This window comes from Idiotropiscis lumnitzeri, chromosome 8 (genome assembly GCF_059441095.1).
Source record: "Idiotropiscis lumnitzeri isolate Australia: NSW breed Sydney's pygmy pipehorse chromosome 8, RoL_Ilum_1.0, whole genome shotgun sequence".
NCBI classification, from domain to species: Eukaryota; Metazoa; Chordata; class Actinopteri; order Syngnathiformes; family Syngnathidae; genus Idiotropiscis; species Idiotropiscis lumnitzeri.
Window position 1 is genome coordinate 12,887,126 of NC_142398.1, and position 25,747 is coordinate 12,912,872.

At 40.4% G+C, this 25,747-nt stretch overlaps 2 protein-coding genes across 5 annotated transcripts in view; both read right to left on the bottom strand.

The window, feature by feature from the left end:
- Nucleotides 1-250: 250 nt before the first annotated feature.
- On the bottom strand, nt 251-7,235 carry znf207b (zinc finger protein 207, b). Of its 2 annotated transcripts, XM_088303099.1 has the most exons (11): nt 7,063-7,235; nt 6,418-6,544; nt 6,205-6,343; nt 5,499-5,675; nt 5,321-5,393; nt 5,176-5,237; nt 4,481-4,620; nt 4,157-4,237; nt 2,254-2,505; nt 1,760-1,916; nt 251-1,017 (listed from the first exon to the last, which is right to left on the bottom strand). In XM_088303099.1, exons 1-11 carry the CDS (start codon nt 7,101-7,103, stop codon nt 866-868), a joined length of 1,401 nt encoding a protein of 466 aa, XP_088159225.1. In that variant the 5' UTR covers nt 7,104-7,235; the 3' UTR covers nt 251-865. The 2 variants fall into 2 exon arrangements, with proteins under 2 accessions (XP_088159225.1, XP_088159226.1); XM_088303100.1 differs by lacking the exon at nt 4,157-4,237 and having other exon boundaries at nt 7,063-7,234.
- Nucleotides 7,236-8,189: 954 nt separating this feature from the next.
- The window catches only part of rhbdl3 (rhomboid, veinlet-like 3 (Drosophila)), a 38,141-nt gene continuing 20,583 nt past the window's right edge, over nt 8,190-25,747 (bottom strand). For 2 of the 3 annotated variants that reach the window (XM_088303472.1, XM_088303471.1), the window contains exons 4-10: nt 22,981-23,139; nt 17,949-18,173; nt 16,351-16,499; nt 13,568-13,680; nt 11,097-11,197; nt 10,803-10,863; nt 8,190-10,614 (exon numbers count right to left, since the gene is read on the bottom strand). In XM_088303472.1, the coding sequence (XP_088159598.1) occupies nt 10,343-10,614; nt 10,803-10,863; nt 11,097-11,197; nt 13,568-13,680; nt 16,351-16,499; nt 17,949-18,173; nt 22,981-23,139 (1,080 nt within the window). In that variant the 3' untranslated portion in view covers nt 8,190-10,342. The remainder of the gene's footprint in view (nt 10,615-10,802; nt 10,864-11,096; nt 11,198-13,567; nt 13,681-16,350; nt 16,500-17,948; nt 18,174-22,980; nt 23,140-25,747) is intronic. The other variant, XM_088303473.1, reaches the window with a different exon arrangement.

Below are 25,747 nucleotides of genomic sequence, written 5' to 3' on the forward strand. Positions count from 1 at the left end.
TACATCCTGAACACGTTCAAATCATTTCTATTGCAATGTCCGCAAATGTTTTGTCATGCATTGTTAAGGGACCACAAGTTGACCATCTTAATTCAATGCCAAGAGTCAATATTCAGTCTTTTGGAATATTAACTCATTCTGATAGATGAAATCAAAACGGAGTGATGGCCAACTTTGTGTTGCGTGTCAAACAAGATTTGGTACAAACCTTTGTGACTCACCTTCATGCACGTCACAACAAACCAGCACGGCAGTTTTAAGGTGGGTTTTATTACAACAGCTTGATAAAACATTACAAAGGATGTACACAGTGACCCTCTTAAAGCAAGAAATATTAAAACAAACCTGAAATAAGAAGAAACCTAGACTCATGAGCCACAGAGAGGTAACACTACAAAGTTGGAATCGTCACAGAGACCCTCACCAACCAAGGTTGGGGACGCAAGTCCAACAGCACCTAAGCATGCTGTGAGGGCCTCTAGTGATCTACAAATTAAACAAATCCCCCCCCAACCCAAAAAAAAAAAAACTATAAATGGGTTACAGGATAAACTTGCCTTGGTAAGGGGTTGGTACGTTCATGTAAGTCCAGCAGCTTCAACAGAAATATGACTGACTTTAACACACTTCACCCCTAAGAACCTGAGTGAAACCTACGAGGGGAAAGAATTTTTATCTTCACAAGTGATCAAATAAGAAAAAGAAGCAGTCTGGAACTTGTGTCGTTACATGAAATGTCCATGTGTTGCCAAAAAACAATTAAAGTCTTCACCACTATGGGCCTGACTGCGCTTAGGTCTGAAAATGTACAAGGATGAGAGAAAGGTATGAACCTCAAACCTAATGTAGGGGCTGCTTTGCCACTTCAGTAGCGCCCGGCGGGAGACATGACGGGCGGCCTCATGCCCATGGGAGGGCCTCCCTGGTAAGGGGGCACCAGAGGAGGACCCTGCCCGTATGGAGGCATCCCTCCAGGCATGTAGCTTGGCATGCCCTGTGGGGGGGCACCGTACTGACCTACAAAGGACACATGGGAAGGCGGCAGATCAGTGTTTGCTACTTCAAGCTTCATTTCCATTATAAGTCAGACGCCACACTTTTTTTGTCACTTATGTGGGCCTTTCTCGACTCTGCATTTAACTTTAGCCATGAGCACGCTGAGCGACTCCTCATTCGCCGCCTCGATTAAAATAACTTGTGACTGGGGTACTTTATTTGTCACCATGGAGGAGATGATCTGTATCACACAGCTTGTTGCTACTGCTGTTAAAGGACTTGCAAATAGTACAAATAAGACAGCTAAATTACTTTCAGGACTACGGGCAACAGCATAACTTTTTTTTTTTTTTTTTTTTTTTTAAATCAGTATTGCGCGTGTGTTTGTGGTTTGCTTTGTGGACGTTGGGCACAAGAGCCAATAAAAAAAAAATTAAAAAAACAAGCAGCTTTGACGACCTCAAAACACATCGTCTGAATTCTCAATTTCGGTCCCAAAAAGATGATTTGTTCAGCCCTAGAAGCCCTAGCCCTAACTGAGCTTTGCTTCTTGTACCACGTGACTACGTGCACGCAAAATTCCACGAACCAGTACCTCAGTAAGTTCTTAAGCTCAAATGTCAGGACCGTTGCAAACTGAGGACGCCCATAATTGACATTAAAATAAAAAAAACAAAAGGTTCTAAATCCAGACACGGGGCCCTGCAACAGATCGTGTTGGCCTTGAGGTTACGGTGTGCGTTAACGGCAAGTGGCTCCTAACCATGCATGGGATGCCTCATGCCAGGCTGCTGTGGTGGCAGGCCTTGCTGCGGGGCCATCATGCCGCCGACCGCTGCCACGGGGGGAGCAGCCGCATGGGCCGGAGCCGTCCTGGCTAAGAGACGCTGGTAACGGGGCAACTGGGCCCGCAGTTCTTCCTGTGGATAGCGACAAGACAGAGCAGCTATTTAGATTTCAAGCAACGCTGCGATGGCCCTTTATAGCACAACGATGAATATCCACAAAAGCACAACTGAGGCTATTCAAGCTTCCAACAGATTTATCTTCCAACACAAGAGAATCGTTCAGCAAGATAAACTAGGAATTGCGAATTTTGTCAAAATCCGATTGTGCGAATTAACAACGGGATCAGCATGCCTTGAAAGTACCAATAATTCGCAACTGTTCCTCCCTTCCCTAACTCAAATATACTATGATATGCATCAGTCATTACTTACTGTGGAAAGGGCAAAAAAGAGAGTTCAAGCAACTTACCAGCGAGATATCCTCATCAGGGTGGATCAACTTACTAGTTGCACTCGTGGTGGAGAGGGTGACAGGTTTAGTGGGCACTGCGGCCGGGGCTTTGGCCACAGTGCTGCTAGAGGGGTTAGAGGAGGAAGTGGAAGCGGAGGAAGAAACAGAGGGTTGGGTATATGCAGGGAATGTTGCTTTGGGCGGGTCGGAGGAGGCCGCGGTGGCGCTGTGGGGGTTTGCTGCGGCGGCTCCTGGAGCACTTTGCTGGGCCTGCGTAGACAACAGGTAAATCAACAGTGGAATATACAACGGCAAAAAGACCCACCTCAACTTTACTGTGAGAACACGAAACCCCGCTACATCGCAGTCGACCGTTCAATCCCCTGCTACCGCATAATCACAGATTATGAACTGTTTCTCATGTGTTATTACAGTATGCAGGGATGTCCAAATTTATTTAATTGTTGCTCACGTTCAGTGTAGAACCGCATTGTGCTGCAACATACTGGAAAGCTTTGTGTAACGCTATTGGATGCAACCGCACTGTAATAGGTTGCGAGGAAGAGGCAGAAAACGTCCAGAACTATGCCTGTGAATATTCTATGCTGAAACAGAGGTCCACTGTACTTATGATGCCTTACCTTGTAGGGTTGTAAAGATTAATCGAAAACCGATTTAACATCAATATAAACTGCTCAAAGTTTTATGATGACTCCCAATACCCAAAAACATTTTGTAATTAGGTTAAAACAAAAAATTAAAAATCAATTCAAGTGATGATTTTAGTTTTCTTTAGCCCAGTGCATTTCCCTGATTTTATTCATATGATTTCAGTCCAATCTACATTTAAAAAAATGGATTGGTGCTTAAAAAAAGTGAAATAGCTTTACAAGTATTACTTTCATATTTTTAGGTTGTTTCATAATAGTGCAACGTGGCATAGTATAGTTTTTGGTTATTTACACGCTTGAGCTAAACGTGTGCTTATTGTTTATGGATGGCTGCAGCAGCACACGAGCGCACAGAAACAAGTCGGGCAGCAAGTAAAAAAAAATAACTTATTGAATCGAAATCGAGAACTGAAAATCCAAAATTGAATCGGTGCTTGAAGTGAATCGTTATACCCCGACTACCTTGTACTGAATTTTGATCCCATTTTGGATTTTAATTTCAATAAAACAATGAACGTACGCATACATTTGAGTATTCAAACCCAGAGAATTCATGCAAGTCTACAGAGGGCAAGACGATGCAGACTGACACTTTGTCGCTGTGTATAACTGTTAGTAGGGCTGGACAATTAGGTAAAATAAATAAATAAATAATAATAATCCTGATTATTTTGAATGATACCTGAAACTCGTTCAATAAACATGGTTCTACATTGACTTAAAAACTATTTGTTCAACCACCAAAATTCTACTTCAAATGAATTAAGCAAAAAATAAATATTGAACTAAGATAATGCTTATTAAATCATAGCAAAAAAATACTGCCATCATGCATGAAGAAACACGCCTACAGTAAGATAAAGAAAAAAGTAAGAAAGTTGCAATTTAATTTTTTTAACTGCCCAAGAATATATATGCCTTTGAGTATCGCTATATTACATGACTGTATGATTCACGAGCAACGTTTGTGTGAATATTCAGTATTTGAAGGATTCTGAGTGAATATTTGAAGGAATCACTCAGAGAACTCGATGCGAAATTTCAATTGGTATGTAAATGGAATTTTACAACGATTGCTATCATTACCTCAGGGAAGGTTTTTGTTGTTGTGCGATTGGTTTTACGGTAAACATCAAGCGGGATGTCATTTAACGGAAAAGGTGCAATGCAAACACCGCTTGCAGAGTTAGTTTGTGCGGGGGGAGCGACATGCATCTAGATGCCGGCCACAGTCTGATCTGTGAGCGTACTTGTGGAGGGTTAGGAAAGGGCTGCTGAGAGGAGGCAGACTCGTGGTCTGCAGGTGGAGAGGAAACAGCTGCTGTGCCCATCTGCAGCATGGTGAAAAGGAGATGACAGCATTTGCACATCACAAGAGTTTTAAACATTAAAAAGAGCAAGGGGGCAGAAAATGAGTTTACTAAATGTGGGTAACTGAATGTTGGAAACTGTACGTCAGTAATGACTCCAAGTACCTCCACATGGCAATCAAATGTAACAATTTCATGGCAGTGGTGATGAAACTACATCGTGTGGGCAGCAAGAGGTAAGCGGCTGCACTGTCGGGTTCCAACCTGAGCTGCACTGGGGAAAAGAGGCTTGGTGACAGCCGGCTGGACTGTTGGTACCGTTGGTCGACTGGGTATGACTCCTGCTGCGGGGGCCGGGGTCATGTGGGGCATCCCTGGCCTTGGAGCCATGTGTGGAGGCATTCCTGAGAGACCCAAGTTAAAACAAATCAGATGAAGGTAATAAGAAACTTAAAAAGTACAGAGGTTCCTCGGTTTACACGGTCCCTTGAGCTGACGAACAGCATGCAATGTGCAGCGTGCAAAGTTATGTTGCACAAGAGAGCATGCACAGGTAGTGGAGTTCTGACTGTTTCGCATTCGATTGTTTCAGCAATGACTTTTAGAGGGGCCGCAGTTTAGCCACCACGCTAACAGGCCAGCCGCAGATGAGGCGCTGCAAATCTAGTTTTGTGGATGGGGAAAATGCAACGACATTGGCAAACGCAAACGGGATTGGTTGGTTGGTTGAGTCCCACCCTTAGCCAACTACAAGCCATGTTTTTTTTACAGACTGTTAATCTACCACACATCGTTCCGTCATCCTGCTCCTCCTCGTAACATTATCGTCTTCACCGAAATAGTGGAACACTTGTTAGCCTAAGGCCGAACAGGAAAACTTGAAATTTCAGAGTATGTGTCTTGAATGCAAAGGCCCCTATAGAGCAATTTAAAACTTGCTTGTCTACAAGTCAACTCACCTGGCGGCATACCAGGCATGCCTGGCATCATTGGAGGCATCATCCCACCCATTGGCATCATCCTGCAAATGACAGTTGAGTAACTGGCTTTTGTAAGCAACTATTAAGCGCTGGGAAAACACAAAATGCAAGACTGAGATGGTACCCTGGAGGCATGCCATGCATGGGAGGCATTCCGTGCATCATCGGCGGAACACCTGGCATCATTGGAGGCATTCCTGTAACGATAATGGGAAAGCGCATTGACAAAAGCGATTGAAATGATAGCTGCAAGTTACCGGCAGCTCATATTGTTTGACTACTTTTAAGTAGCTCTTTTTAACCTTGATATCCACCGGGAGGCATCCCTGGCCCACCAGCCACAGGGGGAATCCCTGGCTGGGTCATGGGTGCAGTATACCCTGACTGAGGTGGCACTCCAGCCACCTGCTGTACTGATGGACCCGGTTCATCATCATCGTCATCCTCATCAGAGTCATCTGGGTTTTTCTTTTTGCCATCTGAAGGAATAAGATGTATATGTATTTTTTAAACGGCATAGGTCTGCATAAAACAATTATTTCATAATTAGTCATATGCCAATTATTCTGTAGATTGCACAAAGAATCGGATTAAAAAACATTCCTTTTCAACCTTTTATTAAAAAAACGATAACTTATTTCAAATTGTCAATGCAGAAAACACACAGTGACTCAGTCAAGAGTGTGGTCCTTAACATGTCATGAAATGTCAAAAATGTTGATATTTGTTTTGCATATTAAAAGAAGATGTCTACACAGTTGTATATATTTATTTGTTTTTATATTTTAACAAAAAATAAAGATTGCTGTCCTGGAGACCTATACAAATCAAAGAGGCAGAAATTCTGAGAATTTGGACAATTTTAAATTACCAAGGTCTGTAAAGCAATAAGCCAATATTCAACATAAATACTAGTTAATTTGATAGTCAGTTATTGCACCTCTAAAACGGTGTGAATCAATCTTAAATTTATCAGGCACGCACTTTATTGTTCAAGGGAGCACAAACCTTGAGATTTCTGTTCTAATGTCCGTCTCCTCTCTTGCATGTCTTTGTCAGGAATCCCCTCCATGCCATAGATCTCGAGCTCAATGTCAGTTCTTCCGGGAATCGCATTTGGCACACTGTCAATAGTCTCTTTGTGTACCTGGAATGCGTGCAAACTGAGCGTGTGTGCGCTACAAGTGAAAAACAATTGCAAATGATTAACAGCCAACCCACCTGCATGCAGTGAATGGCCAGACCCGGACCAGTGTACAACTTCTTGTGGCAAATGTGACATTTAAAATGCTTTGCCTTTTGGTGTTGAATGAGGATCTTTTCATCGTCAAAATCTCGATTGCAATACCTTCGAGGAGAGACTTAAGGAATGTTCTCGAATTATGTAAAAGCAAACGAAAGCACATTGTTCGCCGAGGAAGCCTCGCAGCTACGTATTTAACAGCTCGGTTAACTCAAACATGACTTTTTTTTGGGGGGGGCAGCGAATATTGTAAGAGTTAACCACACGCGTAACTTTGACGTGCCGTCAAAGCGCTAGCAATCAGCGACGTGTTCGTTCGTGTTAAACGGTCGACAAGGCTCGGCTAACGTATTCGTTGATATGTTGGTACACGAATAAAAAGAAAGGGAGCAGAATTACACAAATTAACTCATTATTAGTGGCATACACTTACTGAATACTGGAACATACGGCAATTCGGCAGAACAATATGACTTGAAATCAGCATTCGTTATCTTACACATTGCTAGGGTTAGCTAGCTCAGACGGTTGTCTGAGCTATCTTAGGCCTGTCTTTTGTCAGGCTAGGTCCGAACTGTTGCGCCTTCCCCCCCGCCATTTGCTTTTTCCATTCAAACGGATACCAGCACCAAGGCTTCATCTGCTTCTTCTTCTTTCTCCCCATGCTTGTAACGAGTACTGAAAAGCAAGTTGTAGTCTCTGAAATTCTTATTATCTGTTTGACAACAGCATGCTGTAATTCAACCTCAACGCCGAAAATGGCGCCCAGCGCAGGAAGTGGAAGCGGTCCATTTCCTTCGTACGTGACGTCACATTAAAAATAAGACGCGCTCGATTTACAATTAAACAATAACCCTACTATTATCATTATTTCTTTTTAAATCGTGAAATACATATGCTATTATTGTTTGTGTGTTCTGATAAGATAAATGTCGCACAATATTTCACCGCCTGTACACAGTTTGGGTGTGGCAAAAATCCCAGGACACAACCTAAATCTCGCGAGATTATATGTAGTTAGTCCAAAATCCGCTTGATGGCGAACACGTTGCGAAATTGTTGGGAACATAAAAACGTTACTCTATTACAAACTGTCTAGGGTATACGCTGCAAACATTAGTTAGAATAAATGTTAATCCGTTCAACACGTCGTTTATTCCATTTACATTATCTATTTTTTCTGCATTTTGCACATTTTATCATTTTAATTTGCACACTATCATTGTTTACCTTTTCTTTTTTGTATCACATCAAGAATGACATTATTATTAAATACTAATTTAGTTTTGCGTGGCAATGTCAATAATGGTTATTTTATTCTGTGTGAGGTACAATTCAATGGCAATTCAGAACTAGTTCAAAGTCTGTAGAATGAGATCAAGCACCATCAACTAGTACTCCCTAATTCTGATTCAAGAGCAATACATACCATTGAATTAAAAATAAATAAATAAAGGGCATCACAATTTTGCATTGTTGACTTTATGTCTCTGTATCTTGCTTCGTCTCCACACTTGCTGCCCTTCACTAATCTTTGCTCTGTTGTATTGTTTTCACACAATAAGAAAAAAATATATAAAATGGTCACAAACAAATAAATAAATGGTGGATAATTAGTTAGCACAACTAACCTCACTGTTCTCAGGTTCAGGGATTTGAATTTTGACCTTATAAGGATATGTACCATAGCAAATGGATGAATGGATATTAAATAATCAACCATTTTGTTTCTGTATAAAACTGTTTAATGTACTCCAGTATGTTCTTATCAAATCTACAAAGAATCCACACTGTTAAAATATTAGTATCCACCAATGTTGTGTCACAGCCCTGATAATACATACGCAGACTATTTTTTAACACACTTTTAAATAGGATGCATACAAGATGTTATATACAGTGTAGATTGACCAGACAATGCACACAACATACCAATATCTCGGAGTAAAAATAGCAGACATGTTAATCTGTGTTATATACACAATAATCAGGTTTGTGTGAAGCAGTTACCATAGAAACGTGAGGTTAAAAGTACAGTACGATCGATGGCTCAAATCAATAAAACAACTGCATTACGCTGTGACAGGGACAGAGCGTTGATTTCTTTCCCATTTTTGCATCATGACAAAAAAACCTTCGTGTGAACTGACACCAGTTCAGACAGTCAAAATCATGCCTGTGTGCTCTTTCGGTCGTTTGTTTGGTTGTAATAATACAGATAGTAGTAGTTCATTATACCATCAACAAATAACATCATTGCAGACTTTTACAATCTCTAAACACAACAGTTTGGCATCACAAATGAAAGCTTAGCATTCTGGATGGCACTTGTGCTTGTGTATTAAGGTGTATACATACATTTTGGTGCATGGTACACAAAGTCAAAGACACATGTATGAGTTTCAGATAACATGGAATGGTTACCCTCATTACAATTCTCTCCCTATGAACTTGAAATTAAACAATGTTGTCTAATGCCTATTGCTGATGTGCAATAAAAAAACTCTCCAAATGTGTATATTTTTCTTTACAGAAAAAAACCCCAACTATGTTTGCATGTTTTATTGGGCATAATAGTCCATATTGTTTAAATTGAACCTCTCGACGTGACAATGACGAAATGAAGAGTTGTGTAGATGTACTTTCACCAAGCTTCATAGGCACCATTGGGTTGGGAGTATCAAGAAGACAATTTCCACACATACACGGATTAAAAAAAAAAAAAAGAAAAAAATCAAAATCCCAATCTTTTAAAAATGTAGAATGATAAATAGCTGTTTCGTTGCGTTTGCAAAAGCGGTCAAGGAAAATGAGTGGATTATCTCACTTGAAAATTAAGTTTGCAAATGAATAAGCAGAGCTTGGCACTGAACCTTTTTTTGCCGATCAGTCCTCCGCCCGCCGGCCGAGATCTCTGCACTGTTCCGGCCTCGACCTTCTGGCTTTATTCATAAAAATTGTCGACATTATTTGCATTGACATATAGTAAAACCGCAATCAGTAGGACGGTACCGTTAGCAGAATTACACTAACAATACAATACCAACAATTACATACCAATTACCAACAAGCCAGAAATAACAAAATCAATTTTGGTCTGGCGGAACAAAATTCAGGTTCAGATACAAGTGAGAAGTGAGAGTCGTGTTTTAATTTATTACTATACAATACTTATTTCCCGCCTCTGATTTTAGATTGAAAAGCATAATATTGGCAGTTAAATTAGCATTTGTCTTCATGACAGGCACAAGTCTGAGCTTGAGACCATCCAAGCCGACTTTGGCCAAGAGGCGGGCTACACCCAGGTCCAGTCGCCAGCCAATCACAGGGCACATTAAGACAAACCGCAACAGCATTCACACCTGTGGGCCATTTCGAATCATCAACCTACATGCATGTTTTTGCATTGTGGGGGGGGGGGGAAGCACAGCACCCAGAGAAAACACCAAACAGGCAGATGTGCTAACCACTCATCCACTGAGCTATCCTCATACAGAATTAAAAAAAAATGAGCGACAAGCTTACACACTGCTGATAAAGCCCGCCTCTGTTACAAGTCTGATGCTACATCAAAAGGTGGAAAATTGCAAGCAGTTTGGCCTTGGCGGAGGTCTACGTAGTTGCACTGAACATGGTCCTGATAGAACCGTCACAACATCAAAATAGTCATGGCGGACATGCGCGTGGACATGTCCTTGAGGGATCCACATTTTTTATACTGCTCTGTGAAGGGCGATGAGGATCACATCTGGCTAAGACTTCCTCCGGAAATGCAGCAAGTGGATGAAAAAAAACTGAAAAAGGAGCGTTTATGTCGTAGCATCTTCAGCCACGGAGGTTGATCACGTACTCGAGGAGGGATCGTTCATTTGGCCGACAGAGGGATGATGATTGGTCCTGGTGTCACGGTGGTGGGGGCAACCGCACGTCAAGCAAGCTGTAGGCGAAAATGTTCCAGAATACGGCGCAGAGCACAAACAAGGTGTAGACACAGAAGAAAATCCAAAAGAGGGACTGCTCCTGTAGGCGCTGTTCATAGTTCTGCAGGACCACCACACCCAGTGTGAGACCCACCATCACCCCGCCGAGGTGAGCTACAAAGCTGGGGTTGGGGCATGGAGGAAAGGCTGGCGGGTAGAAGCGGAGCCACACCGCCCGGCCAAATTCAACACTCACTGCGTGTGTGCAAAAAAAAAAAAAATGAGAAAACATGCATTTGCTCAATAAATATTGATTAAAATATCTTATTATTGTGTTCATATTGATTGCTCAAATTTACTGTAAGGTGCAGGGGTAACACATTTAAATGAAAAAAAATGTGCAAAAACAGTCAGTATCCTACAGACTCCATAATCAGACTTACTGCACACAAGAGCCATGGCCATCCGGAATAATTTAAACTGACACTTCATGCCAGACCAGTTCTATAAAAGAAAGACAAAATGAATAGTAAGAGAATAAACATGATGCTCCAAAATGAAATCTTTTCACATCATACAATGTCATGGAATGTATGGCATGTGCAGATGGAGCCGCACCTGCTGCGGGGCTCCAAAATGAAGCAACTTTGATGATGAAGTGCAGTGAGTGATGCGATAATCATCTACGCGCACTGAGTCACATGCAACACATTTACACACCCGCTCACACAAATTACCATGACTACATTGGCCAGGTGTGCAGAGACCAGGGCGTACACCCCACCAGACGAACCGACCACAGGAGCCGTCATGTCAGTGACCGACACCGCCAGAGACCCTGCAGAGACCAGACGCATCACATATGAGAAATCTTCATCTGGAGATTTTTAGACACAATATGGGAACTGCGCCACATTATAATACAAGTAGCCGCAGTCTTCAAAGCCTGTGTAGATTCCACTGGCCACCTTAAAAATAGAAAGCAATCAATACACTTCCAGACATAAAAGGACTTCACGGTTATAATAAAATGTAACTATTAAGGGCTGTCCACTTTGTAATTAAAGAGAATATTGAGGACCTTAGCGAGTTAAGCTAATTGAATCAGTGTAGGAGTAGGTGAGCAATACAGACTTCATTCTTGACTACTGCAGTCGCACTAAATTACACCAGACACTTCATTAGGCACACCTGTTCAGTAATATTGTTCTGCTTTGATTGACATCTATCAGAGCGTTATTAAAAAAGCTAAATAATTGGTACATCATTCGTCGCATTAGACCAAAAATAATTTAGCTACATAAAACATATGGATGACTCTCAATCAATTAGAAAATGGTGCAAAATGTATAAAAGTAGTTAATTCATATATTATATAAATTTACTACAGAATGAATTGATCATTTGATATGATGTACATACTATCCATCCATGCATCCATTATCTGTACCGCTTCTTCTCACAAAGGTCACGGAGTGTGCTAGAGCCTATCGCAGCTCTCCCAGAAATCATTTTCATTGGATTGATGGGAAAAAAAATATTCATTCAAGTTATTGTTCAGAATTTTTTGGTGCTTCTGAGTTTAAAGCACGTCTCACTCGCTCTACTCTTAAACTCACTTATCACTATCTTTTTTTTTTTCCAAACGCACTTTGTACATCAACTATACCATTTTTTTTCTCACATTAACCAAAGAAAATACAATTACGTGCGTGCAAAGCAAGCAAACATAAAGCCTGCTTTTTAATGTTATTGTTTACACCCTTCATTCAGCTGCCAACATACAAGTTCATTGAGTCCCACAAAAGGACAAGAGTGTGTGTTGTACCAAGGGGGCCATTGACTGCTCAATGACTCATGACCTGACCTAAGATCACTGCCCTGACCCCCAGCGTATGTGCCAGCTGAGCTCCTCTCTGCTCGTCTTGCTTGTTTGAATAGAATGACATGAGTTGACATTATATGAAAACATAAAAAAATAGTATTATAATACAAACATATGGGGAAAAAATAGGACCAACTATAACAGTAATGCAAAATTTGTTAAAATGAATGCACAAATACAGGAAAATAACACATTTACAGAAAACTCCACATTATTCATGAGCAGAATGTAATTGGCCTATTGACAGCTGTGATAGGTTGCAGTCAATTTCAAATAAAGACTAGATTTATTATTTTCTTACTAATGCCCTGGAACACGCTGTTCCATAGCGGGATGCTAAATTCAGCTGTCAATGTCTTATACCATATATCGTTGTAGTGATTGAATAGTAAACATCTGAGCATCATAAACATATGCTGACCCATTTACACTAATGTGTATTTGATCATGTTGAAGTCTGAGAGGAAATATGACATGCAAAGAAACACAACCGAATAAAAGCATTATGGTCAATACAAGCAGCCACCCCATTGTCTCCACTGGTGGTCGATATCCAATTAAAACAGCTGACTTGTGTGTGTGTGTGTGTGTGCCTGATTTATGCTGTGTTTCCCTCCTCATTTCACTCGGGGCTTAATTCTGTACAGGCTACTTTAGCTGGAATCCACAGGGGGCTTGTCACTGACCCCTGCACTCACACACCACACAAAGACACACACACACACACGAGCAATCACACAGTGGCATATATTCAGAGATGGAGACAATTTGCATGAGCATTCATCAAAGTCTGAATGCAGCATTTCATATTTGGCAGTTTAGTGCACATCCCCTATTTCAGTAAGAGCGGCACATACACATGCAGACGACAATCACCCGTGATTGTGAAGGATAATGAAGCAGTAAGGATGTGTTGATGAATAGCTCCATTAAAACTTGAAAATTCCAAATTGACATTGTTAAACCAATTATTGAGTGAAGTCTTTGTGTGTTTTGTTTGATTGAGCGCTGCTTGCCATGATTCTTGTCGCACTGCTTAACTGTACATAAACTGCTCAACCCCAAAGGATCGCCACACAACTGGAAGAAATAAAGCAAGACACCGCCATCTGTCCAGAGGACACACACGCACACACACGCACACCCACAGACATCATCGGAAAGTGATGCTGAAAATCAAACAGATGGGGCAAGCAATTAGTCTTGAAATGTGAGACCTCATGTTTTTATTTCTGTCTGTTTCTGCATGTAATTAGAAAGAGAGAACATGTATGCACAATGTCCATTAATAAGAATTCATGCACTGCTTGTTGGCCCGCCCACCTGCCAGCACACCACACACGTAGACCAGTCCGATCCTCGCCGCCCCGTGGACCATCTCCAGGGGGACTCCCACCAGCAGCTGCATGGCCATGTTCAGACTGAGGTGTTCAATCCTATCACAAACAAAACACATACATGCAGACTGAGACCGAAGACAGAAGAATCAGGAGATAAAATGTGTCAATCACAAGAACTTCCAATAAGATAATGCAATATAGTAGGTATCGTCTCCTAACTCAGAGGTCGGAGGTTCAATTCTCAGCCATTGTAAGCTTGTCGAAGTGTCCTTGCACCCCACTCGCTCCTGATGCTGCATCATCAGTAGGTGAGGGAGGAAACAGTCAAACCAAAATGAAAAGTGCTATACACGTGAAAGCCCATTTATCAGTTTGCAAAAAGAAGAGAAAAAAAAAACATTCTTATGACTCGACAGGAGAACATGACTAAACTGCCGTGTGAAAAAAAAACATCTGCTCTGTATGGCCACATCTTGCCCGTAATTTCATCGGCAAGAAACCACCACACAAGAGACAAAACAACCAATTAATGACTGAGGACATGACTGACAAAAAGTCCGTCAGAACTGCTGCACCCGCAAACACACCCATAGCAGGCACACCCCCGCATTCTTTCGCAGGAACTAGGATGGAATATTGGCATGGCGCGGACGCCATATTGTCTTATTTACAGTGCTAAGGCTAGTTTAGCATTGCTGGCGTTGCTATTTTGCTGAAGCTGGATAAGGACAGTAAATTTGGGAATACCACCCATGCACATGGGTGAAGGATATAAGAGACTTGCAGGTGGAGGGATTAATGAAGTGATGCTACATTTAAATCTTGCCAGCAATTTTAACACGGCAAAGTCCCCCTTTAAATACCAACGTCAGCCAGTCTATAATGTAGAGGTTACCCTGATTTATATTAATGGGAATTGAGTCATCAGGCCGTCTGAATGGTATGCGATTTGCTTCATGTGTGCCGTCACTGTCAATTAAAATGTAAATATGAAAAAATAAATATTGTGCCGGTTTGTGAGCATTAAATCGGAATTCGGCATCTGCAGTGCAAATCTCGTCCAATTTTTGTCAAATATATTTCAGGAACCACAATGCCTGTTATTGCTTAAAGTATCAGTCCAGCCAAGATGGCCCATTTTTCACTATTTAAATATTTTTTGATCAAGAAAATTTTTGTCCATATGACGCTGACGATCAGTTGCCGTTTTAGACGACAGAACTGACAATTCGTGCAATATTACCTCGCTCGCCTCACTACAGTGATATAGACGCTGAAATTGGCAAAAAAATAACAAGCCAATCTCCCAAAGGGGGCAAAATCTCATCACAAAAAAAATACTTTTAAGGGGGAGCATTTTAGTACTGATGTCATTTTTTATGCAAACCTATTATATAAGTGCCAATGTTAATGTCAATGAAACATCCCTTTAAAGAGCGTTTTTAAATTGTTTTAATCCATTTTCATACAAAACAAACACTAAGACAGGGGATCAACTTTTCCTGCGACCTTCAGAGCTGTAGTGTCCTTCGTTCCAAACCTCATTTAGCAGCGGACATCCTCATCTGTGTCCAAAATCCAAAAGCGCAGCTGCCATAATAATCTAGTTTCTCCTCTTCCGTCCCTCATTTGCTCATGTTCGCTGTCTGAATGAACGCACAAGCTCTGCTTTATGTTTGCTGACAGATAAATGACAAAGTCACATGGGGAAGCAGCAGTAAATAAGGCCGACATGGTGCTTAAAAGCGCCGTGTTTTGACTGAGCCGCAGCAGGAATGAGTGCAAACATTCCCAGCAAACAAGCACGCAAACAATTTCCACCAAGTGTGCCAATAATCTATTTAGTGCATGACAAACCACCACCACCTCCTGCCCAATGATTATATTGCGATTGATTATATTGGCAGAGCCTGTCGAAACACACAGGGACATCTCCAGGGCAGGGCAGATAACAGCATCTGACACGCTGTGGGATGACCTCCAATCTGAGGCAAAACAGTGATGACTGATATCACAGACACACCAGAGTTGAATTTAGCCCACGTCATTTTAAAGTCACTGGATGACAATTGAAGGTCTCGCAAGGTATGCTGATGATGGACCGACACAGATGACATGGGATATCTTGCCGGGAGGCCCTATTTTTATGCTCAACGCAAGTCGAGCAAAAAGTGTGGTTTAAATGCGCGTGAGCAGAGTTTTCTTTGATTAGGAATTTTCGTAGACGTGCGAAGTTAGAAATGGACGCAGAACACAGCCGGCTCAATTTTGGGAGTTCAATCAACTTATGCATGTTTTTGGAATGTGGGAGGAACACACACAGGCATGGTGGAGAACATGCATACTCCACTCTTATTTGTCACTGACTTCACTCTCTTTCTCTTGTAGCAGGTGCCATTGACAGCTCTTTTAATTCGGGCCAAATTTATTTATCACCATTGTATTTGAACACATTACTTTTGCTGCTACAATTCTATCATATGGTCTCTCTCTCTCTCTCTCTCTCTCTCTAAGTCTTTTTTTGTCATTGCCGCTGTTGACCAATGCTTGCTTATGCTATGTTCAGTTAGTCTCTTGATGAGGAGCGAAATTCTAGACCTGTTGCATGTGTAAACTCCAAGTAACTTGAAATAACTTGTGTCTGACTTGACTTAACCTCATGTGACAAACTGCAGAAGCTTTGCGTTTGACACATTTTCTTAATTTAAAAAAAAATATATATATATATTTGTTTTAATTGTGGCTATAGTTCGCCATACAACTCACCCGGTGTGCATGAAAATGTAGCTGAGGTACCTCCAGGCCTGGGCCCGGAGCTGGGGGTGGTAAGGGAGAGGACTCTTAAGGAATGATGGGCTGGACACTTGCAGAACTAGGCGGTCCAGTTGACATCCATAATAAAAGAAAACGACTACCTAGGGCAGTAAATACAGACGATTACAAGAATTGGTCATTACTAAGAAAGAAACCTTGACAAGAAGAAAAAGTGTATCAGTGCAGACAAATGCCTCAACCAGTTGGACTGTAAAGGGGAAATAAATAAGATACAGTCCAACCAAACAAATGGAACATTTTAATATATTTTAAAATAAAGTACAACACATCACCATTTGATGCCGAACAAACAAATAATGTGCCATTAAACGTTTAGCTACATCCTATTTACACTCGTAAATATTTATATACTTATAATTATTAATTATTGTATTGCTCATATTGTACTGAAGAGCTATACCCATTTCTATAATGCAGCTGTTCTATTTCTGGTTCTGTGTTTATCACAAAGAATATCACATCAGTCGAACCCTTTTGTAGCGGGGTCATTAGGAAATCAAAAATGCAAAACATACTAGTAGAGTTAATTCTTTAATCACTCAGATAGCTGAAAAGATATAATGATGTTTTACATGATGAAGATTTTACCGCCACATTTTGTCATTTTGTCACATTTAGTCCACTTTGGAGTTTCCACGGAACATAATGAAATCGACTCAAAACTCCGGCAGTTGACTGATGAGCCCATCAATACCAAGCTGTGCAACCTCAACAGTAACAGAATTGGTGAAATCATACAGCCCTAAAAAAAAAAACAGTGGAAACACCTTGTTGTCATGGAGATGCATCTGCGCAATCTAACCGCCCCACAAGACTGAGTAGAGGCATTGTCAGATGTGAAAATTGACACTGAAGATTTAAAAGTGTTGAAATTATTTATTTCCCTGACTTGAAAATGACCATCACCATTCAAATAGGGTCCTGCATTTATTTAAAAATGTGTGTGTGTGTGTGTGTAGGCACGTGCATTGTTGAAAGGTCACTGTTAGTTAAGTAAATAAATCTGTGAGTGTTTTATTCTTTGTAGAATTAATACAAAATGTACAGTGAAGCATTCCCATGCGCAGTGCTCCTGTAATGTTCCTCACTGAAATAAAAAAAAAGGGGGGAAGGTTAAGATAAATTGTTCAGGATGTGAATTTCTATAATTGGCAGCTATGTGAATGTGATTGAGCCATAAATCTTTCTAACAATTGAGCTGGTACAACCAAGCGACTGGGAATCAGGAATCCGGAAGTAGTTCTAGTTCCGCGATGATGAAAATATGGATGCCTGCTTGTGATTAAACGCAGATGAGAATGACAACGCAAACGTAACAAGAAAGAATTCAAATTAAAGACAAGGAACTGCAAGGTAGACTTCCATATGGAAGGCACACGGGATTAAAGGCACACAGTCAATTTTTGACTAAATTAAAGGATATTAAATGCTCAGTATTATTTTATTAGGTGGTACTTGTTGTAAAAGGTTTGAGAACAGCTGTTCTAGTATTTCAGCCCATTTTCCTCATTTCTAACTAGATTATTTACCTCAAGAATGGTGATGGTCAATATGAGCCATGGTGGGGGCCAGTAGTTGTAGCTGTCAAAGTACCACTTGCGATCCACTTCGCGTGGCAACGTCTCGTAAGCGACATGTCGGACCAGGCGCTGAGAAAGACCTAAGCCGACCTCATCCCGGAGACTGCTGCCTTTTAGGTGCCTGCCGCCCTGCAGGATGGCCCTCCGGAAACTATTGGAGCGCTTGTTGCTCATCTGGAAACAAGAGACATTTGATTTGAAGTTTGATGCCCTCACTGATAAGTGTTGTTTTACACTTGGCCGACTTTGATGCAGAAAATGTGGGTTCTGTTCTCACGCTGAGGTGGTGAAAATGTAAGTGTGAATGATTGTGCAAGTTCATATGTGCCTTACAATTAACTGGAAAAATTGGGATGAATAGGTTAAGAGCCCAATCATGAATAGCAAAAAATACAAATAAATAAAACATGAGTAATTGACAGCACCCCCCCCAAAAAAATACATAATTTTAGATATTAAATATTTAAACCCTAAATGTACCATAAACTATGATTGATAGTAAAACAAAATTTCTAATTCATCTCTAAAAGAAATTGCCAACAGATGATTTGTTTTTTGAATTTTGTGCAGAAAGCGATGACTCTCCATAACAACCCATGCTAAACTAAATTCAAGCCCGACATGCAAATGTAATCTCTCACTCTAATCAGGCAAGCTGTATCACTTCACTAAAGTAACTTGGACCAAATATAATACTTTCTTATCTGCATCAGGTTTAACACCATCATGGAGTGAATAACAGAGGAGAGGTGAAAAAAAATAATGTAAACTTGCAAATAGTGGACCTGAAATGTACACCCATGGAAGCGTATTAAATAATGTTGCTACGTGTATATGTCATGGGCATCTCTAGATGGAAAAATATATTTTTGTAATAAATAAATAACTTTCAGCCAAATGAAATGAAATTGCTGAAATTCCTGTGGCACTCCTGATGATATCTCATGGCAGGAATGATCACTGCTGTAGAAAGTGGATGGATAAATGTACATATGGCAGACACGTCATGCGACATCAACCCCAAAGCGTGGGGGCCAGATCTGGCTCTCCCCATTATTTTATGTGGCCCCCTCAATCAAATAAATTGTGTCTGTCTCCATAGCAGCGCGGAGGCCGACTAGTTAACACATCTGCTCCAGCTCATTTGATGAGCTGACCCTTAGTAAATATAGTAAATGGATGAATCATGGAACAAAGAAATCTGTCCTATATCAGGAAGGTTGGCTCACTAGGAGGGGATTTCTTTTTTCATATTCATTTTTTGATGTCGAAACTAAATATTCTCAGTCTACCACACTGCTCCAATATGCTTGGAGGGACTGGACTCAACTTTCCAAATGCATTCAATGTATGACCGAAGCCTGATAACACAGCTTTTTGAGCACAGGCCACACAGACTATAGAATACCATTATCATCACCTAGCAACCAACAAAAACCTTTCCTCTCACCACTGTCTGCCTCCAAGGAGTTCAACTCCAAACAAAACTGGCCCTTTTATTTGGGTGGCCAGCTCAGTTTTACACCGAGGAGCCATGCCACTGCTTTCATAGTTCCTCAATAAAATATTATTATTATTTATTTAATTTTTTTTTAAAAACAGAAACACAAATTAGTTGCTGAAGATGTTACAGCATATATGCTTGACTGGCAGTGAGGCTTTGCAGTGCTACTACCGTCAATGTGCCTTGTCTTGCAGCTGAACTTACTGTGTTTTATAACAATCTCCATGACAACATAATGACTATTTCCTCACTTCTCTCCTGCAGTCTGCCTCACCTTCCACAATCTTTATCTTATTTTTATTTCATGGCTCATAGGTCAATTCTGCTATTGTTTCTTGTGCCACCAATGAGCGGAAACTGGCTTTAAGGGTAGCGAAGGTTATGATGTGGCAGAATATATCAAATGGAAGCAGTCAAACTAATTATTCTGCAACATTACGTTCATTTGAGTGTTTGTCAAGGGCCATATGACAAACAGTCGGTGACAGCATATGATAAAAATACAGTATAAAATAAACATGAAGCAATTATATTTTTTTCCATAAATGTAGACCTTAATTTGGAAACCATAGGCAATAAAGCAACTAGTACAAAATAAATATGCGGCATGGGAAATCCTCCGCTGTGATGAATCTTGTGGTTTAGATTAGGTTAAGGTTTAGAATATATTGCTAATAATGATGGGAAATCAGGAAAAAAAATTGCTAAGAGGGAAACCGAGGTTTCCGGCGCTGTCTGATGAGACTTTTAGCAACTCAGCAGGGATCAGTATTTAGAGAAGTTTAGTAGAAGCCAATTATTTCCGCCTTTATGTCTCTATGTCAGGAGAAGAAAAGTGTGGGAAAATGATTAGGAGTTGCCATGGCCACTTTTAGACGGCACACCAGGGACAACGCATGGATGGAGACGCTTTCAAGCACACGCCTGGCTTTTTCTCTAAAAAAAAAAAATCATCTGCATTACACTTAATTAACACACATGATAAATCTAAATTCAAGTCTGACTTTATTAACATGCCCATATGTGAGGACTGGCCACAATGTCCTCACATCATGTATGGTTTCACAGATTAAACACACAAACACACACTGGCCCCTCCAGAGGGGGGCCGCCAGTGCACCACAGAGGCCGTCAATTCCTCATGTGATGTGACTGTAATTCTTCTCTTTATTGTACACAACACAAAACAAATCTTTGCCGATTAGACTCTGGTGAAAGGGGATGGGGGGTTGGGGGGGTGAAAGGTTTAAGGGGCAGGGAGCAAAAATCACAAAAGGGGAGCAAAAGTAGCAAAGCGAGTGAGAGCTTGACTGTTACGATTTTAACATTTGGAGTTAATATTTAAATGTTTGTTTTCAAACATTTATGAACGTAGAATTTTTATTTAAATTTTGAGCCATCATTTTTTTTCTACATTTAAGTACTGTGCTAATGGTAGTGGCTCACAATTAGAGGAGCAACAATTAATCAATTCAGCAACAACTAAACGATTATCAAATGAATCAATATGACTTTGCTAATCGCTTAATTATTTAGAGACCTTGTTTGATTTGGTCAAATCCGAGGACTTTCAGATACTGCGATACTGTTACTTCTTGCTAATGCTAACAGCAAATATGCTAGCCAGTAGTAGCCAATCCTAAAGTGCAATTAAATTGCGTTTATTTTGACGTCCTAAATTAGCGACTAAATATGATTTTGGGATGGCGTTGAGTTAATGTTGGTGGCAACTATGTGATGTCAATTAAAACTGCCATTAAGCAAGCCATAAGGTTGAAAACGGAAGTCAAGTTAGCTGTTACGCCACCGCGAGTGCCAACTTCAAAGTAAAAGTCTACTAAGGCTTTTCCATTTTTAAAAATGTCTTAATGCAGACCAAATGGCAAACTAATAGCCCAATTACCAAAATCAAAAGCTGTCTGTCTCAATACTTTTATCTAATGTATAAAGAGCTGACTCAGCAATGGCACATACTTCCAGATTTTAAGAGGACAATGACTTAAGCCCTGATTCAGCCAAAGATTTAAGAGAATCCATTTGGTATGTTATATTCAAATCTTTGGTATATAATTTAATGACATAGGGGCTTTATATTTTCACAGATCAGCAATTTATGAATGTTTTGGGCTAATGGGAATTGGCTTACAGCAGGCACTTACTGTGCCGTCCATCAGTGTTTGATTGCATTATAAAAGTCTTACTTGTTATAGCTGCATTTATTTTTACAGCTTTTTAACTTCAAAGCATAGAACCATTAAAAATTTTATTTTGGCTAGATAGTTCGGGGGTTGGATCATGTTCGGTACAATAGATGTTTTTATAACTAAATTGAACACGTCATCACCCACCATTTCACCTCTATGTGGAAAAACTGACGCGTACGTGTATTTTTGGACAGATGAACGGAATGGAAGGAAGGGAATGTTTGAGTTTAACGTTTGACAGAAGCTGAGATAAGCACTTGATGCACACCTGAGAGCAAAGGATGCGAGAAAGAAATGAAAGTTAAATGCGGCAAGAATGAAGTGGTGAAAAAGAAGGAGAGAGCAGTGAATGAAACACTGTGTCACCAGGCAATGACTGACAGCCATGTTGCTGTCTATTTACGTCATCACCTCATCTTCAAGACTTCTTGACGCAAAGCGCTAAAAACAGAAAGCAAAGAAACTTTTGGAAATTTTTGTGACACTAATTCTCAAAATTACCCTGACATGACAGACATGTAGATAATTTCCTACTGTATGTGACTAGTAATCCAGCAAGCGAGGTTCCCAAGCCTGGATAAACAGGGAAGGTTGGAGTCAGGAAGGTCATATTCAAACCTATATCAAAACTTATTCAGAAATAAACGCTAAAAATTTTTGAGGAAGCTGGACTAAAGAAGCGCTGGTAAAAAAAAAAAAAGTCTGAAAAAGTGTTCCTGTGGCTTATATACGGGTGCGCCTTATAGTCAGGAGACCACTCTTAAAAAATTTTGCTTAATTTATTAAATCCTGTTACAGTTAACTCTAAATCCATTATTATCCATGGTGGAAAGTCTGAAAAAAAAACTGAAGGTCAAACATCCCACTGGAATAAATCAAGTTTGACCTGACTGCAAAGTATGGGGTCCTCTGGACATTTGCTTGAAGAGAACATTGAACAAGCATCAGCCGGCAGCACTTTCAAGGTCAAAGCTAAAAAGTGGCGCAAGGTGTAAAGTAAGAAGGGAAATTTATCAACTGTCAGAAAGTCATTTCGTATTACCACGTCTTCACACCTTGAAGCTGAACTTGGAACACAGATGCGCAATGGAAAAATTCGAATCAAGTTAGCTTTCCTACCTACCATTAGAGATACAGTATTCCAAAAATGTTTTATTGTGGTTAAAGAGTTACCTACCTACATTCTTAACTATTGCCATAAATGACCGATGGACCAGCATGGATAACCAACTAAGACATACAAGAGGAGCTATAGCGGTCGTGACAGCCTCACCAGGTTGACAAAATCCTGGTAGCAGATTTTTCCATCAGAGTTCCCATCAGCGAGGGCCAAGAGGACTTCTAGCTTGTGGGGGTCGAGTTCTGAGCCATGCGTCGCCAACAGGTCCCTGAAGCGCTCTGTACTGATGAAGCCCGAATTGTCTGAGTCATACTGTAGGTGAACACACGTCAAAAGGACAAGGCAGGTTGATTAGCAGCATCCGGTAGGAAATCTATCTATGAATATTTGGTACTGAATATTTTATAAACATTTCACATGCAAAATGAGCTTAACAAATATGGTTGGAAAAACGTAAATTACTTCACAAACATGCAATAAGCTAAAAGACCTTAAGATCAGTAATCTTACATTGACTTTATGCCGCTGCCTTTTTATCAGTATTTACATAAAGCGCAATTATTCAAAAGTATAGTGTAAGTGTGAGTTTTCAGATTCATTGCAATTTCTAATACCAGAGGTTTATTGTTTAAGCAGCATTATAAATGAATCTAAAAATAAGTTCTAAATCACGGTGACGGTACACTGGCTTGAAATGAGGGGAGCAGTTGGTTTTTTTTGTGACCATTGAGAATTTAAAAAAATACATTCTAGCATTTCGCCCTGCTTTAAGCGCTGAATGCAACTAATACCGTACACTTTCAAAATGCATGGGAAGCCATTTAGAAAAAGTGCTCGACAGGTGACAGCTTACTTGTAGAACTACGACTGTCCCCGCGCTCAGCAATCACCAACGTGACACAGCTACCCACAATCAGTGTTCGTTAAAGTGCAGCAAATAAAGCGTATAGAAAAAGAGTCAGCAGGACAACAGGCAGCAACCTGGAGCTTGGCAAGCAGCCATGTTCTACTCTCTGTGGACCGTAGGAAATAATGAACTTCAATGCAACAACGGACACACTGCCAATATTGCTTTGCGAGTGGTGTACATACACAAATACAGTACATATCGATTTTGAACCTGGCAAATGTGCACGCCTTGGGGGCAGTTCTATGACTTTTGAGGAGTACTCTTCTTTAAAAGGTTTTGTCTTTAGTTGGTTGCTTTTATCTGATAAATATGGCAATGAACGCGTAAATAGTGCACATTACACTATATATCACATTTGCCAGGGGAGGTGCAGCAGCTTGAAAATAAAAACATAAAGATTTTAATTTTAAGACCTACAATAAGATCTCGTTTAAAATGAATTACTTAGGTCGTGACAATAATACACAGTGGTGCCTTGAGATACAAGAGACCTGATTTACAAGTTTACCGATACGAGCCGTCGATCGTTCGATTTCTTTACTTTGACTCAACTCACTACACAACAAGAAGGAGTTTGACAGATATAATTTAAATGTATAAATCCTGTATTCTTTAATAAGAGGTGTCAAGATTTTTATTGCCAGTATCAGCTCGAGGTTACTGCAGCAACTCAACATTAAACAAAGAGAATTACACATTATTGAGAAGCTGAGAGAGGTGCTAAGCCTCTAGAGCAGGTGTGGGAAAACTACGGCCCGGGGGCCACATGCGGCCCGTTAAACGTTTTAATCCGGCCCGCTGAACTTGAAAAAAATTAAATGAATACACCTTGTTAATCTTTTATTTTCTAAATACTGTGATTTTTCAAAGACATATATATTGTTGTAATGCTTTTGTTCACCTTGATTTAAAATTAAATGTATTTTTTTTCTCAGATGATGTGAGGTTACCAAAACACTCCATCCATCTGCTTCTGGTCCGGCCCCTCTGTCAAATTCTAGAACCCATTGTGGCCCGCTAATCAAAACGTTTGCGCACTCCTGCTCTAGAGCAATACGTCTGTGTACTGGTCTTATACTGTCCCCAGATGGCTAACGTGCACAATCCAGAATGAACATCACAACTGTAATTAAATTCAATTTAATTATGCCATTACTATACATGTTCATGCTTTATATTTATAATATTATAGGGTGCTATTTTGTTAGTAAAAAGCAGATTTTTTTTTTTTTTTGGGACATTTCCATTCATTTCAATGGCGAAAGATGATTTGAGAAGTGTGTGCTTTGAGTTACGTGCTTGCTCAAGGATCAAACCAATCTCATATCTCAAGGCACCATTGTACCAATATCCTACACCTTACACCCTTGAAAATGTTTTGTTAAATACTTTGTTACCAAATTGGTGATCATGTGTGTAAGTAAAGAGAGGCTAATAAAGCCTTCCATACACACTGTAAAACTACTCCAGAAAAATACACACCATAGGTCATAAGTGAATACAATAATAGAAGATTTGTCCCCACCCACATTGGCAAATGTGAAATAGTTGATATTCACAGTTTGTTATGTGACACTACGCAGTGAACAGAATGTAGATCTCGTGTGGGAAGATGTACATACTGCTGTTACTGTCGAAACCCCCCCAAAATATGACACTTAGCAAGTGTACCAAACGTAAGGACAACAGTCAAAGTATTTAACATCTGCTGCAGAGGAGGCGGGACGTACATATTCGCTCCCTGATGAGAAATAAAAAAACAGGCTGACTATGATTAAACTTGCACTGCATCTCCTTACATGCACAATATTGTCCCCGGGAAAGTACACCAGATACACCACGACAGCTCTTCCTAACTTCCTCACACACAAGCACACGCTATGTAAAAATGGAAATGAGGCTTGAATCCACAAAAAGAACCAACCTTCTGTTGCAGTAAATCAGCCAGTTTCTGCTGCAGGCATTTGCCCATGATGAAGTAAAAACATTTACAGTAAGCAGTGTCACCAC